This window comes from Panthera tigris, chromosome E3 (genome assembly GCF_018350195.1).
Source record: "Panthera tigris isolate Pti1 chromosome E3, P.tigris_Pti1_mat1.1, whole genome shotgun sequence".
Lineage (NCBI taxonomy): Eukaryota > Metazoa > Chordata > Mammalia > Carnivora > Felidae > Panthera > Panthera tigris.
In genome coordinates, this window is record NC_056675.1 from 37,406,322 (window position 1) to 37,422,521 (window position 16,200).

Consider the following 16,200-nt stretch of genomic DNA (forward strand, 5'->3'; position numbering starts at 1 on the left):
AACACCTCTTAGGGGTGCCTTGGTGGCTCTGTCGGTTGAGCATCTGACTTCGACTCAGGTCATGATCTCACAGTGGGTGGGTTTGAGGTGACAGCTCAGAGCCTGGAGCCTGTTGGGGATTCTGTGTCTCCCTCTCTCTCTGCCCCTCCCCCGTTCGCGCGCGCGCGCGCGCTCTCTCTCAAAAATGAATAAACATTTAAAAAAAAAACCAAACACCTCTTAAAGAGCACCATGCTAATGAAGATCAAAGCGGCTTCTCTTGGTAGAATTTGAATTTCAAGAAAATAAGCGCCTGCTAACCACTCTGGTAACCCCTGCGCCTAGCACAGGGGAGGACTCAGCATGCTCTGAAAAACGTGTTCAATGGTTTTGAACTTGTTACAACCTTGAAGGGCTAACGTCCCCATTCACAGATGTGTTAACTGAGGCTCAGAACCCCCCAAGACCTGGCACGGCCTCAGCAACCAAGACGCGGCCGCCCTGAAGACGAAGCCCCACCCTCTGAGGCCCTGGCCGAGCCGCCTCCTGTGGAGACCCCCAAAGACGCGCTGCACCCCACTGTAAGCCGGGTGGGCCCAGACGTCTGCCTTTCCAGCGCGGCGCTGGGCACTCTGGGACGTGTAGTCTCGTCCTCCCTTCGGCTCCGGCGTCAGCGACTTCCGCTTCCGGCAATCACAGACCTCGCGCGATCCTTGGCGAAAGACTCGCGAGACGGCGAATCCCGTTGGCAGCGGCGCCAAGGTTTATTTGCGCGCGGGCGGTGCGCTCAGCGCTTTTGCACCCACTAGTGCAAAGGCGGGATTCGAACCTGAGCGGACGGTGTTTCCCGGTCTCTCTGGGCGGAGGGGTCCGGGCGCTCCCCAGACAGGCAAACGCGGCAGAGCGTGTTCAGCCGAAGAGGACGGGGAGAGAGAGTCCAGCGTAGCACCCGAGTCAGACCTTAGAAAGCCTGGGTTATTATTACGGGCTGAGTGCTCAAACCTGGTGCTTCGGGGCTGGGGTTCTGGAATCAAAGACGTGGGTTTCAGGCTCATTTCTGTCACTTCCTGACTGTGACCCTCCTTGGTTTTAGTACTTAAAACTCGGAGCTTCAGGGGGTTTTACCTGTAGAGATCACACTACCCCTATTATTACTAGATTAAGAATAGACGGAGAAATGTGTATTGCCAGGTGCTCAGAGATTGGTGGCTGATATTATTTCAAAAGCAAGCAGACAAGACAAGGAATATTTGGGGTTGGATGTTGGGTTGGGGCTGTGCATTGACCTGGAAGGTCTCTATCTCTTAGGTAGACGGTGGGCGGGGGCCCTTGGCATCTTTTGAAGTCTTTTCTTGAACAACTTGTGCCTTTAGAAACCTAAAGGGCACTTCCTATTTCTGGAGATCAGTCTTCCTGTCTGAGAGAGAGAGACAGAGAGAGCGAGAGACAGAGATAATCCGTTTACTCTGGCGGTGGTGGCAAAGGTTCCTCGACCAAACTCTACTTAGGTTACTCTGAACTCTCAACAAGGCCTTGGCTTTTGGACTTCTGTATTCATTTATGCATCGCCCAGTTTTAGCAAGAATCCGGCAGGGTCACTTTAGCCAATACCCCAACCCTTGATACCTGATTGGGTTCTTCACGCCCCAGCATCCCTCAGGTGATGTCTGATCACCCCAGCTTGCCTTCAGGAAGAATCCTACTAGGTTGATTTTGTCACAATCCCTCGATGTTTCCTCTTACTCATTTTCCATCCTCCTCCACCTTGGCTATAAAGCCCCACTTTTCCTTGTTGTACTTGGAGTTGAACTCAGTATCTCTTCCTTACTGCACACCCCCTTGCAGGGGTCCCTGCACCTACCTCTGGTCTGGATAAAGCTTTACATACCATTGTGTAACACATGAGTCACTTTTTCCTAAACAGTGATTGAGAAAGTGCACTCCTCATCTGTGCCTTTCTCCCTCTTTGTGTCTGCCTCTGTCTCTGTTTCTCGCACAGGCTGGCTCTCCTCTGCATGGCTGGCTTCAGCCCTCAGTAGGGCTGAATGGATTTTTGAGGGGAGACAGATATTTTACCTTTGTTTCTCTACCTTTAGCTTTGGCCTCATGCCCTTTTGGAGAAAGCTGTTGAAGAAAATATTGAAGCTAAGGAGATGCTGGTGGAGCCCAGGTGAACGGAGGGTCTTTTTGTGTAAATATTCTCCACCTAAAGGAACAACTGCATCACTCTCTCCCCTCCACTATCAGCACCTGCATCATTTTATACGACTATGTATGTACGTCTATGTGTGCGCCAGACTCGACCTGGAAGCATGTTGGTGGGTTTTATTTATCTCACACAGGATTTATTCTTTTAACGTTCATTTATTTTGAGAGAGAGAGAGAGGGTAAGCAGGGGAGAGGCAGAGAGGGAGAGAAAACCAAGCAGGATCCACACTGTCAGCGCAGAGCCCATCATAGGGCTTGAATCCATGAACTGTGAGATCATGACCTCAGTCAATGTCAAGAATCGGACGTTTAACCAGCTGAGCCACCCAGGAGACCCCCACATAGGACTTAAAGCCGGTTTTGAGGCTACATTCAAAATTAGGAGTTTCTACCTAAACCTCCATATGTCAGACTTCTGAGAAACAGTCAGACTGGCTGGCAGCATGGGGCCTGCGCCCCCCACTACTTCCCATGTCCCTGACACTGCCTTGCATCAGCAGCTGTCTGTGCCAGAGCTGCTCTGTTTCTTGCGGTAGGGAGAAGTTCTCCATGCCCATGTCACTGTCCCACATGGTATACACAGAAGACCAAGATGGACATGTGTCTTAAGAAAAATGGGAGAAACGCGCCTGAGTGGCTTAGTTAAGCATCCGACTCAATTTCGGCTCCAGTCACGATCTCACAGTTTGTAGGTTCGAGCCCCACATCGGGCTCTGCACTTAACAGCACAGAACCTGCTTGGGATTCTCTCTCCCTCTCTCTGCCCCTCCCCATCCCTCTCTCTTGCTCTCAAAATAAGTAAACATTAAAAGAGAGAGAGAGGGAGATCACTGTCTCTGCCATGTGAGGGCACAATGACAAGGTAGCAGTCTGCAAGCCAGAAGAGAGCTCCCTTCAGGAACTAAATCCACTGACACCTTAATCTTGGATTCCAGCCTTCAGAACTGTAAGACATAAAAGTCTGTGGTATGTTGTTATGGCAGCCTGAGCAGACGAAGACACTGTGTTTCCCAAAAGGAGCGTGTGGAATCTTCACCCCATTCTGAGTGATGCGTGAGCTGACCACACACAGGAGAGTCTAGCAGATGTCATCCCTAGGAGTAAGGATTTCCAAGTATGCCTGGTGGTCCTTGAATCCCCCTTCCTCCACACTCCAGCCTTTCTCCTTTATCCTGGAGCAGCTCTCTCGGAGGAATAGTCATGCTTTGCAAGTCTGTTCTTACTTGTCTGGTTCTTATTTGGCCTGCTGTCTGTAGGGACAAGAAGATAAAGTTTCAGGGGTGCCTGCGTGGCTCAGTCGGTTGAGCGTCTGACTTCGGCTCAGGTCATGATCTCGTGGTCTGTGGGTTCGAGCCCTGTGTCGGGCTCTGTGCTGACAGCTCAGAGCCTGGAGCCTGCTTCAGATTCTGTGTCTCCCTCTCTCTCTGCCCCTCCCCCACTCATACACTGTCTCTCTCTCTCTCAAAAATAAACATTAAAAAAAAAAAAAAGAAGATAAAGTTTCAAATGCTGGGTGATTCAGGGTATAAACAATGGCTGTCTCCTGCCTCCTGTTAACTGATGTGTCCTTCTCGTCTGTCTCAAATTTAATAATGGAACCAAAACACAGCCAGACTCCAAGGAGAGGGTTCCCAGCGTTCACAGCTTGTCTCTCATCCTTTCTGTTAGTGAAAACAGTGACAACACTAATGCTTACTGACTGCTTCTTTGTTTCACCCTAGTGTGAAGTATTTTAATGTACTAGCTCATTTAATCCTAGCAAGTTTCCTCTGGGGCGTAGGTCATGTTTATCCCCCTTTATGTCACCATCATCAGGTTTGTGAATCAAACTTGTATAAGGTTGGGAAGCACAGGTCAGTGTCCGAAGAACAAGTGCTTCCTATTAATTTATTCAGTCATTCAGCAAATATTTACTGAGCACCTACTATGAACCAAGCAGATTTTCCCACTATGTTTAGAAAAACAGAGGGGGTATTCTGGCCCAAAGTAGCCACTTTAAAGGATAACCTCTAACCTTATCCTTTAAAGGATAACCAGGGGCGCCTGGGGGGCTGAGTCCGTTAAGCATCTGACTTTGGCTCAGGTCATGATTTCACGGTTTGTGAGTTTGAGCCCCACATCAGGCTTTGTGCTAACAGCTCAGAGCCTGGAGCCTGCTTCAGATTCTATGTCTCCCCCTCTCTCTGCCCCTCCCATGCTCATGCTCTGTCTCTATCTCTCAATAATAAATCAATGTTAAAAAAAAATTAAGGATAACCAGAATCTTCCAAGAAATCACTCGGATATTTATTTCAAGGCAGAGCTCTGATTACCGGGCTGGCGTTCAGGAGTGCCTTAGGTGAGTGGTTGGGGCAGCAGGCTCTGGAGTGGACTTGCCGGAGTTTGACTTGGCTTTGCCACTTTCCTAGCTGTGTGTGGCCTTGGCAGAGTTCTGCACCTCTCGGAGCCTCAGTTTACTCATCTAAAACATGGGTCATAATGATATCTATAAAAGAGAGTCATTGTGAGGATTTCAGTAGCACAGTAAGAAAATCCCATGGACTTAGGAAGTGCTTTAAAAACATTAGGTTTTATTATTAGCTCATAGAGGGCTTATAAAAAGTAACAAAACACCCATTATATATCAGTTTTGGGGCATGGTAGCTCCATGACGACTCTCTTAGATAATGTAGTCAAATTAGCTAAACTATTTGACTTGTATATTGAATTTTTGTTTCTTACTCATTTGGATACTGAGAAATTGCTACCAAAGATGACAACTTTTGGAGAGCTTGATTGTAAACCCTCTTTTCCCTGCCACAGTTAAACACCAAGAGCAAATGCGAGCTGAATCGATGCTTTGTCTGTGACGATGGAACCATGGCATCGGTCTGAAGGGAACTTCCCCTCTGTCTTCCGAGAAGCATATGTGTGGGTCGCTCAGTTGCTTGCAAACTTCTGTGAGTAGGAGGCTGCCGTTTTAACTCAAACGGTCTTGTAGACTCCATAACCACTACGAAAACAAGCTACAGTTAGAAGTATAAATATAGTGATATGTGTGTATAACGATAAATACTTCTCATTCAGACCACGAACAATGCTTGGGACCTTAGTAGCCCCGTGGGCCTCTTACAGGAACTCCACGGCACCAGGCATCTGAGACCCACGCACTGAGACTGCGTACTCCATCTCAGAGTAGCTACAAGTCATGAAGCCTAAGGATCGTTTGTCACGTGCTGGATATTGTCACGGGTGTTTTACAAACGTAATCTCATCTAATCCCATCTCTCAGCTCCCTGAAGCGGAAGCTGTGGCAATCTTCATTTTACGGGTGCGGAAGGCAAGGCACACCTTGTTGACAAGGGGTGGAGCCAGGATTCGAAGCACTGGCTTGGTGTACGTCTTTGGAGGCCCCAGTTCACCCCGATTCACATTTGTTAGGGGCCGCCTGTTTGTGTCTCCGCCCATAATAGAATTAAGACCGAAATACTAAACAGACAAGCAAACATGAAATCCTGAGCAAAGGAGAAATTTGTCCTTTTAATCTCTGTCGGTTGTAGTCACTGAAAATTGCCCAGACAGGAGAAGGCCAGAGCCTGGGTCACTACATAGACTTGGTAACTTCTGTGCATACGGCTCTGAGGAGGAGATGCCTGGTTCCCACAGCTAACCAGGAGGCAGTCAGAAAGGGGAAGGCATGGGACAGCTTTGAAAATGCTGGCGTCCCCACACCTGTCCCCTTCCCTAGATGCAACCCAGCACGTTCTGCAACTAGATGATGGTTGTCAGCCCTACAGAACTTGCTGACTGTCCCTCAGATTCTCCACCAGCCTCTTCTGTTTTCCTCCTTTTCCCTCTCCCATTTTATTTGTTCTTTCTTCTTCCTCTCCTGCTATATGCTCCCTGTGACTTGTTCAAAGTTCCCCTTTGCACATTCTGTTCCCAAAGCAAATCAGTTGGCAGGCCTCTTGTGTTGGACTTAAGTACCAGTTCTCTGAATAGCTCCACATGTTGGTGTTAGTTTATTCTTTTTTTTTTAATTTTTTTTTCAACGTTTTTTATTTATTTTTGGGACAGAGAGAGACAGAGCATGAACGGGGGAGGGGCAGAGAGAGAGGGAGACACAGAATCGGAAACAGGCTCCAGGCTCCGAGCCATCAGCCCAGAGCCTGACGCGGGGCTCGAACTCACGGACCGCGAGATCGTGACCTGGCTGAAGTCGGATGCTTAACCGACTGCGCCACCCAGGCGCCCCGGTGTTAGTTTATTCTTAACAGCCCTGCCTGTCCTGACCAGCACCCTCATGTTGAAGAAGAAACTGAGGCGTATATCATCCTGCCTTTCTTCAGACCCCACCACAAGGCTGTGGTGGTCTTGAAGGCAGTCCTGAAATCTGCTCTTAAAGATGCCTCCCACTCAGGGGGCGCCTGAGTGGCTCAGTTGGTTGGGCGTCTGACTTCGGCTCAGGTCATGATCTCGCAGTCAGTGAGCTCAAGCCCTGTGTTTGAGCTCTGTGCTGATGGCTCAGAGCCTGGAGCCTGCTTTGGATTTTGGCTCCCTTTCTCTCTGCCCCTCCCCAGCTCATGCTCTGTTCTGTCTCTCAAGAATGAATAAATGTTAAAAAAAAAAAAAATTATTTTAAAGATGCCTCCCACTCAGGGAGAGGCTGTCTCCAGAAATAAGTCATAGGCATCCCAGTGCCTTGTTCCGCTTGGTGTGCTCACAATAAAAACTGGATGCTGGATGTAGCAGGGGAAATGAAACATGAGACAGAATGCAGAGTAGGAGGGGGAGAAAAGCTAGTGGGAAGATGGGGTTAGGTGCTAGGTCTGGGGATGCCAGAACTAAAGGACTCAGGGATGGCCTGGTCCTTATGTCAGCGATAATGCTGATGGAGCACTTACCATGTGGTAGGCAGGTTACCCTCACCAAGACCCTTTACCTGCTTAAAGGGTCAGGGGCTTAGTCTTCTCCAGTCTGGACAGTAACACCAGGGACCATTTGTCTAGTTCACTTCCTGTTCATGGTGCTTGCCTGTTACAAAGCAGAGCCCAGTATTTGTTGATTAAATTAACAAATAAAAGAAATCAGCCATTGGTATCCAAGATGCTCCAAATAAGTAACTTTCTGGGTCTTCAGTTCTTAGTCTCTAAAATTAAGGAGTTGGACTAGGACAGATGCCTGGATTCCAACCTCACCTCAGCTCTCCACTTACTGAGGGTGTGTGACCTTGGTCTGGTCACTGAACCTCTCTGCCTCCTTTCCTCATCTGTAAAATATTGCTAATAGTACCTACCTCCCGTCTTTGTTTCAAAGATGAACTGTTAATAAGTTGCAAAGTATTTAAAACAGAGCCTGGTACATACAAAGTACTATGTAAGTAGAAACGTAAATTTACAAAATCCCCTCCCACCGTGGACCTTTCTCAGGCTAGGGGAGGGCGAACGGAGGCGACACGGGTAGCATGGCCCAGAAGCTACGGGACCTCGAAACGCTCCCCTACTCACTGAAGGTGCAAGGACTACGATACCCATAATGCTTCCTGTGGTCCCGCCCACGCGGTCTCATTCCCACGCGCTTACAGGTAGTCGGCCAGGGGTTCGAGGACTACGTTGCCCACAATGCATCTCGCGGGCCTGCCCTTCCAGGCTTATTCCCACCCTCGACAGCCGGCCCAGCTAATGGCGCGAGGACTACATTACCCACAGTGCTGCGGTGGGTCCGCCCACACGGCCTCGTTCTCTAGTACCACAGCGGGCTCAGCCCGTGGCTGGAAGAGGACATAGCTTGGGTTCCGCTTTGTGCAGGTTGTCGGTCTAGGGTCTAGCCGGCCCGCCTGCTGCACCCCCCGCGCCCACGGTCCTGCCCCCGGCCCGGTCCGCCGCGCTGCCGGTGAGTGCGGGCGCGGAGTCCCGGCCCACGCCGCTTGCGTCCCGCAGCCCTTCTTCACCAGAACCCGGGGTTGTGCTCGGCCTGGGCCACCGCTCACCCTGCACCTGAGGACGAAACCGGGGAAAGCATGCCCGGCCGGGGAGTCCCTACTCTCTCAGGACCCTGGAGTTGGAGGGGTCGTGGTGACCCATCCACCCAGGGTAACCGGCGGGCTTTCAGGGCTTGCCGAGCCCGAATTGGAGGGTCAAGTCGTGACAGAACCCGCGTCCCCTTGGACACAGAGGGCCCTGGTTCTATTTCCAAGGGGACCCCATCCTAAAAGGGCCAACCGTAGTAATGAAAACTGCACTTCCCAAGCTCTGGCCCCGTTCCAGTCAGTGCTCAAAACCCTTTGCAAAATCCCGGTTAGTCCTTTCAAAAGCCTGTGTGTAGGAATATCATCATCTCTACTTTTTGAACGAGGAATCGATGCCCTGAGAGTTTAAGTAACTTGCTTAGGAATTACCAGGGGGCTTAGAAGCAAGGACGGTTTGATTTACTTCAGGTCTTTTGCCAATGAGGGTGAGCTGGCTCTGGGGCTGGGGCAGGGCCTTATGGGTGTGGACACTTAACTAGCCCCAGTGCTGCACCCCAAATGATTATGTTGTTTCTCCACAGAGCCCTGAAAACATCACTTCCAGTGTCTGGCCAGAGGTACAGGGAGAGACAGATTTGACCTTTCAGGCACAAGAAAGAGCAAGACTTGCCCCAGACTATGGCCACCACACCTGGTCTCCAGCCTCCACCACCCCTGGAGCAAGACGAGATCCTGATCGTGAAGGTGGAGGAGGATTTCTGCTGGGAAGAGGAGGCTTCCCTGGAGACGGAAGACCCCAGCCCTGAGACCTTCCGCCAGCTCTTCAGGCTCTTTTGTTACCAGGAGGTGGCCGGGCCACGGGAGGCCCTGAGCCGCCTTTGGGAGCTGTGCTGCCGCTGGCTGCGGCCTGAATTGCGCACCAAAGAGCAGATCCTGGAGCTGCTGGTGCTGGAGCAGTTCCTGATGGTGCTGCCTGGGGAGATCCAGGCCCGGGTGCGGGAGCAGCAGCCGGAGAGTGGTGAGGAGGCCGTGGTCCTCGTGGAAGGGCTGCAGCGGGAGCCCAGGAAGCAGAGGCAGCGGGTGAGGTGGGGGGCAATTTGGCCCTAAGGTGAGGAGATGGGGCCCCAAGACCTCAGGGCTCTGCTCCTAAGATCTGCCTTTGGAGATTCCTTGGGCTGTGGAGACCGCGGCCTGCCTTGGCCATTGGGAGGACCTGGGGCTGCCTGTACCTGTGAAACAAGGCAACTGCAAAGTGTTTCTCAGCCTTGGCCGATGGGTGTAAACCTGTCGATTAAGCACGTGTAGCCCCACTAGCTCTCTTTGAACTGTGTGGTTTGGTTCATTCACTTCACCCCAGCATAGGTCCTACACAGGTTTTGATGGGAAAGAGGCTGGAGATCTTCCAAGGCAGGGCCCTGGGGGTTGAAGAGATTCCAGAAGGAGAGGGGCACTGGGAAGAAAGAGCAGGGGCTGGTGGGTGTCCCAGTTAGAGCTCCCCCCCACCCCCAACCTCTCCAGAGCTGCGCTGGCCAGTGCAGTGGCTACCAGCAACATGTGATTTTTTTTTTTTTTTTAACGTTTATTTTTGAGAGAGAGACAGAGTGTGAGCAGGGGAGAGGCAGAGAGAGAGGGAGAGGAGAGAATCCCAACCAGGCTGTCTGAGCTGACAGCCTGATACAGGGCTCCATCTCATCAACTGTGAGATCGTGACCGGAACCAAACTCGGGAGTTGGATGCTTAACCGACTGAGCCACCCAGGCGCTCCCACGTGTGATTTTTTAAATTAAAACTAAATAAAATGTCAGTTGTAGTTCCTGAGTCACACTGGCCACATTTCAGGGGTTCAGTTGTCACACGTGGCCAGTGGCTATTGTACTGGACAGCGAAGATATGGGACACTTTGTTGTCATGGAAAGTTCTGTGGACAGCACGACTCTAGAGCATGCTCCCAACATCTTGTAACCAAATTGGAGTAATAGGGAAGTCTTAAATTCTTCTTGCTCAGATTAGATTAGTCCTACTGCATAGCTCTTAGCTCGGATTGGATTAGTTCTTTGGCATGCCTTTCCTCTGTCTCTATGCACCCCATAACCTCAGGGGACTGTCTCTTCTTAGAAGTGTGGGATGTCGAGCTTGATGCAGGGATCCTTGGCACTGGTTTTAAAGTTTTCTTATCCCAAGTACTATTGCAGAGCTCAGTAAACGCTGAGACCCAAGTTGATCGCGTTCACCTGTTCTGGAATTGGGACGTAGATGGTCTCAGAGCACTTGTCACTGGCTTCAGGAAATGTAGCACGTGCTATAGTGTGAACTTCTGAAATGAGATCTGATTCAGGGCCTTTCTGGTCCAGGGTCTGTGGGGAACACCAAGGAAGGAGGGGTAAGAGAGTGCGGTGTGATGGGGAGACAGTGGAGTCTCACTCAGGGGCAGAGCAAGCCTCCGTTTGTCCAGGTTGGGAGCCTGACCTCTTCCCAGCTCACATTCCTTCTCCCAGAACAGTCTGGAGGGAGGACTCTGTGCGATGCGGAGGCCTGTGGGGGCAGACCTGGGGAGGTAGCCGGCGGGGGTGGTGGTGGTGAGGCACAGCTGGGGGGAGCCTGGGAGCCTGGGAAGGGAGCATGGCCAGGGGTGCCTGAGGCAAAAGTGGTTGGGGACCTTGTGGGTTTTCTCCCAAACTTCTGGGAACTGCTGGGCAGATCTCCATCTGCATGCAGGGCCTGGAAGTGCTCCCTGATGATGTACTGCCCCACGGGACAGGAGAACAGTGCTTGAAACACCAAGTGGAGGCTGAGCCAGAGGAGCTGTCTCTGGAGGAAGGGTCTGGATGCTCCAGCCAGCAGCCCCCAGCCCAGCTGAGCCACACACCAAAGAGGAGCCCCCAGCTCTGGCCAAAGAGGGGTGAGTAGCCATCCCTCTGGATGAAGGAAGCCCTGCAGGGAAAGGAAGCAGAGGGAGGAGGTTGTCACAGGAGGCTGGGCCACTGCATGTGGGAAGGACAGGTTCCTGCCCAGGACTGAGCGTAGGTGCAGAGTAGTTGGCCCTGTCTGGGCTTTTGCTACTGTTTCCACACCTGGGCTGTGTGGCCTTCTCTGACCACTCTGTGTCTTTCCCCAGGCCCAGTGGCCTCCCAGCATCAGGAGATGGCACCAGCCACGTCCTTCGTTTCATCCTGGTCCCAGGTGAGTGGGTGTTCTGCTGCATCCCTGTGTGTCCCACGCCCTTGTTACAGGGACACTTTCTCCATGGCCAGGTCCAGCTTTCGGAGGTGCTCCTCGTGGAATGACCCCTTTACCCTTACTTTCACCTCCTGGAAGTCTTCTCTCTGATGCCATCTGGGTATTAGATGTGTCGCAGAGGATTCCGGGGCTTAGTGGTGGACTGGGGCAATTGCTTCAAACCTAGCGGGGCGCTAGATTCTTGGGACCTTGGGTAAAAATATAGATTCATCCCCCAGCCCTGGCCTGGAATCAGAGCCTCCGTAGCTTGTTTAAATAACAGCTTTATTGAGATATAATTCATATACCACACAACTCGGCCATTTAGAGTACTTAACATTTAGTATACGTATAGAGTTATGCAACTATCGTGATGGTTTTCAAAACATACTCCTCTTCAAAACACCCGGTACCCGTTAGTGGTCCCTCCCCACCCCTGTTCCCCAGCCCCTGGCGGTCTTCTTTCTGTCTCTGTGCATTTGCCTCTTCTAGACATTGCTTGCTTGGGTTTTAATGTGCTCCTCAGGTCACTGTGGTGCTAGATTTGGGAACTACTGGCCTGGAGGCATCCTGAAGTTCCCAAGACACCCGACTCAGGTCCCAGGGCTGGTTCGACCTGAGGCAAGGCTTGTCTAACTCGTGCCCCTGAGGAGCATGGGCCCCAGTGGCTGAGCGCGCAGTGGACCAGCTGCTCCATACGGTGGCTCTGTCCATGGTGTCTCTGGGCCTGCAGCAGTGGGACACGGCATGGTGGTGACGGTGTCCTCCCAGCCAGCAGGATTCCGCTGTTCTGTGAGCGGAACTTGAGGAGCAGGAGTGGATGACCGCATATGGAGAGGGAAGGTGTAGGAGAGAGGCAGTGGGGGAGGCAAGCAGGATCTGCCGTTGTGTTACAGGTGGAGGGGGTGGGTGAGCCCGCTAGGCCGGCCGCATGAAGGAGCCGTGGCAGGGGACTGAGTGAGTTGCACTCCAGCAGGTGCCGGTGACCTTGGAGGACGTGGCGGCATACCTGTCCCAGGAGGAGTGGGAGTGCCTGGACCCGGCTCAGCGGGGCTGCGTCTGGGATGTGCTGCCCGACAGCGGGGGTAACGTGCTCATCAGTGGCATGTCTGTGATGTGGGCCAGTCTCAGGGAGGGTGGCTCCTTCCCTTAGGCTGGCTGTGGCCCACTTGGCATCTCCCAGGCCGTCTCCCTGCCCAGTACCGTTCCTGTCTCTCCACCACAAGCCAATCCTGTCTCTCCACTTACCCAAGCCAATCCAACAGTTGTTGGACTGCAGTGGCCCAAGGAATCCCTGGGGAGCATGTTAAACTAGGAACTCACACCCCGCACCAGGTTGGTTCCATGGGCCGGGCACACTCCCTGGAGAGCCTGCTCTGCACCCAGCTGAGTGCAGCCTGCAAAGGCAGGGTTGCTAGAGACCCGTCAGAGGCCCAGCTGCAGTGGGGAGAGTATGGCTGCTCAGCTCATCCCAGGCAAGTGCCCAGAGCTGTCCTGGGTTCCTCCGTCCACACGGCTCGTCCAGTTTCACGGGCTTGCCCGTGACCCCTGTGGGTAGAGCTGCTCCTGGCAGGGCCTTGGCCATCCACAGCCTCTCCTTTCCAGCCCCGTCCCCAGCTCATCCCCCAACGCTGTCTGGTTTTGAAGGAATTGAGGTGCTTGTTTGGTATCGGTTGGATTTCTTCAGAGAAACAGAACCAATTGTGTGTGTGTGTGTGTGTGTGTGTGTGTGTGTGTGTGTGTGTGTGTGTGTAGTGTGTAAGTAAAGGCATTTATTTTAAGGAATTGGCTCATAGGATGGTGGAGGCTGGCAAGGCTAAAATCTGTAGGGCAGTCCTGCAGGCTGGAAATTCAAGTGAGAATTGATGTTGCAATCCTGAGTCTGATGTCTGCAGGGCAGGCCAGCTGGCACGAAACCCAGGCACAATTCCTCTTCTGGGAAACCACAGGTTCTGCTCTTAAGGGCTTCAGCTGATTAGATGAGGCCCATCCACTAGTACTGAGGCTGATCTGCTTTATTTACAGCTGAGTGTAGATGTTAAGTAGAGAGTATAGCAACCTGAGAGGATTTTTTTAAGTATATTTATTTTGAGAGGGTAGGGAGAGAGTGTAGGGAAGGGGCAGAGAGAGAGAGAAGGAGAGAGAGAATCCCAAGCAGGCTCTACGCCATCAGCACAGACCTTGATTCGGGGCTTGAATTCACAAACCATGAGGTCATGACCTGAGCTGAGATCAAGAGTCCGATGCTTAACCGACTGAGCCACCCAGGTGTCCCAACCCAAGAGGTCGTTTAGCCTGGCTGTGGTGCCATTGTTCGGTTAAACACCAAAACACTGTTGACATTGGGGCTGGATAATTCTGTTATGCCATCCTGTGTGCCATAGGGTGTTCGTCAGCCCCCCTGGCCTCCACTCAGTAGATTCCATTAGCAACACTCCACTGCCTGGCTGTGACAACCAAAAATGTCTCCAGACATTGCCAAGTGCCCTCTGAAGGCCACCATTGCCCCAGGGTTAGAATCCCTGGCTTAGAGCCTAAGAGCCTAGACTCCAGAGCCCACCCTGTAACTTACTAGCCAAGTGACTCTGGGTAAGTTCTTTAACCTTCCCGTGCCTCAGTTTCCTCATTTTAAATGGGGTCATAACAGCACCCACCTCCTTGGCGTGGTGAGGGTTTCACGAGCCGCTGCCCATGGTTAATTATCTCCATCCAGGGTCTGACAAGCACTTCCTGCTGAGTGTTCTGAGGCTCCGCCCAGCCTTTGCTTTCTTTCTTATCAGGAGCATCCCCTCGCCCCACGAAGGCCTCAGGGACTGTGCTTTCTCTGTCTCAGGGCTTGGGCTGCAACTTGAGGATGGAGAGGGCGCCAGGCAGGACGTGCCGACGAGAAGGGAGCAGGACCGAGAGCTGGTTGGGGGCATGACCAGGCCTGAGCAGTCTCTGGAAAGAGGAGGACCCCGGCGGGGTGAGAAGCCGTACGCGTGCCCTGAGTGCGGCAAAGGCTTCAGTAAGACGTCCCACTTGACCAAGCACCAGCGCACACACACCGGGGAGCGGCCCTACAAGTGTCAGGTGTGCGGGAAGGGCTTCAGTGACCGCTCCAACTTCAGCACGCACCAGCGGGTGCACACGGGCGAGAAGCCCTATGCGTGCGCGGAGTGCGGGAAGCGCTTCAGCCAGAGCTCCAGCCTGGTCATCCACCGCAGGACACACACCGGCGAGCGGCCCTACGCCTGTGCCGAGTGTGGGAAGCGCTTCAGCAACAGCTCCCACTTCAGTGCGCACCGGAGAACGCACGCGGCTGAGAAGCCCTTCGTGTGCCCGGCCTGTGGCAGGGGCTTCCGCCGGGGCACCGACCTCCACAAACACCAGCGGACCCACAGCAGAGAGCAGCGCCCCCCAGGCCAGCGGAGCCCCACAGCGCGGCTCCGGGAGGCCCCTGGGCCAAAGCCTGGCCGCCGCTCATTGAACTGTCCATTTCCGGGATCCGTTTCAGAATTTCGAGGTCACAGTTCATGAAGCTGCTGGAGTTGTTTCTGTTTTGGAACCAAAATCCTAACCTTAAGGCATTTCACACTGATCCCATTTGCCCCTGGTGTGGGCCCAGCTTGTGGCAGTGGGACATTTCAGGTGCTCAGGCCCAAGGAGGAATCTGGACACGGAGTTCGGCAGTGGCGGCTAGACACCAAGCCGGGTGTACGTGGGTCCTGGGGCTGCTGTACAAATGGCCACGACCTGGGTGGCTCAGCACCACAGGGACGGACTGTCACAGTTCAGGAGGCCAGAAGTCCAAAACCAAGATGTGGGCAGAGCTGCCTCCTTCTGGAGGCCCGGACGGAGAGACCATCCCAGGCCTCTCTCCTGGCTTCTGCTGTTGCCGGTGTTCCTGGTGTCCATGGTTTGTGGCCACAACACTCCCATCTCTGCCCCTCCCGTGTCTCTGGTGTCCTCTTGTAAGGGCACAGTCATTCCATTTAGGGCCCCTAATCCCGAATGACAGCATCTTAACTCATTACATCTGCAAAGACCCTGTTTCCAAATCAGGGCACATTCTGAGGTTCTGGATGGACATGAAGTCGGGGGACACTCATTAGTCCACTTCAGGGAAACCTCAGTGGCTCCCATTCCTTACAGCATTAACATACCCCAGCCTTCCCTGGTCTCCCCCCTTTCCCCTCCAGCCTTGCCACATTTTCAAAACATAGCCTGTGAGGACTTGTTCCGTATCCCAGTGGTGTCAGCGGGCAGTGGGATGAGTTGCGGGTCACCTGCCTAGAGCCACAGCTGTTCTAAAGGACAGATGACTCATGTGAGTACGCTTCCCTGATAGCCCATCTTCCGACCTCCGCAGGCATGTGAGGAAGCCTGTGGAGATGACTGACATCTGTCCCCACAGCAGGAGCCAGGGCCGCCTTTGCTCCATCCCCAAGTGGCCAGGACAGAGGCAGCGTTGGTTGCCCACTTTGTCCTTCTGCGGTGGACATGCTTCTGATCTGTGCACATCCACTATCTCCTGGGTGGCTGAGGGGAACAGTATAGAGTACTTGTTCCATTTAGTCATCACTGAAGTCTTGGGGACAGCTGCTGAAACCACTGGGTTCCAGAACATTCCACGCAGGGAGTATGGCAGTTTCCCATGGCTGGGTGGCCTTGGACCTCAGGCTGTGCTCCATTCCATTTGTCACCCAATCACTGTATATACTTTCACCTTCCAGCATAACCCAGGTTCCAGGGTGCATGACCTACTCTCTGTTTCCCTAATAAACAAAGCGGGTCCTTCTGGCCTCGTGTGCTCTGCCCTATGTGTTCTTTAGAGAAGGGGGCCACTCAGTTTAAGCATGGTGTTTACC

General features: G+C 52.8%; 1 protein-coding gene and 1 long non-coding RNA gene across 9 annotated transcripts; one reads left to right on the top strand and one right to left on the bottom strand.

Moving 5' to 3' along the window:
* The first annotated feature begins 244 nt into the window (after positions 1 to 244).
* ZNF500 (zinc finger protein 500) lies at positions 245 to 16,132 on the top strand. 8 transcript variants are annotated; one of them, XM_042971906.1, is made up of 8 exons: positions 576 to 741; positions 2,076 to 2,149; positions 4,990 to 5,126; positions 8,716 to 9,214; positions 10,850 to 11,033; positions 11,250 to 11,314; positions 12,324 to 12,435; positions 14,184 to 16,132. In XM_042971906.1, exons 4-8 carry the CDS (start codon positions 8,813 to 8,815, stop codon positions 14,867 to 14,869), a joined length of 1,449 nt encoding a protein of 482 aa, XP_042827840.1. In that variant the 5' UTR covers positions 576 to 741; positions 2,076 to 2,149; positions 4,990 to 5,126; positions 8,716 to 8,812; the 3' UTR covers positions 14,870 to 16,132. The 8 variants fall into 8 exon arrangements, with proteins under 8 accessions (XP_042827842.1, XP_042827840.1, XP_042827839.1 ...); XM_042971905.1 differs by lacking the exon at positions 576 to 741 and adding an exon at positions 939 to 1,017; XM_042971904.1 differs by lacking the exon at positions 576 to 741 and adding an exon at positions 7,596 to 7,750 and having other exon boundaries at positions 996 to 2,149.
* LOC122234669 lies at positions 5,095 to 7,656 on the bottom strand. Its single transcript, XR_006212555.1, has 3 exons — positions 7,463 to 7,656; positions 7,071 to 7,200; positions 5,095 to 5,179 (listed from the first exon to the last, which is right to left on the bottom strand). It is a non-coding gene; the product is annotated as an uncharacterized LOC122234669 (long non-coding RNA).
* Positions 16,133 to 16,200: the final 68 nt, after the last annotated feature.

Excerpts from the sequence above, each read along its gene's own strand:
- ZNF500 (XM_042971908.1), top strand. The coding sequence starts at position 8,813 with ATGGCCACCACACCTGGTCTCCAGCCTCCACCACCCCTGGAGCAAGAC. Across the intron at positions 9,215-10,849 it reads CCAGGAAGCAGAGGCAGCGG|GGCCTGGAAGTGCTCCCTGA; the intron begins GTGAGGTGGGGG and ends ATCTGCATGCAG. Across the intron at positions 11,034-11,249 it reads CCAGCTCTGGCCAAAGAGGG|GCCCAGTGGCCTCCCAGCAT; the intron begins GTGAGTAGCCAT and ends GTCTTTCCCCAG.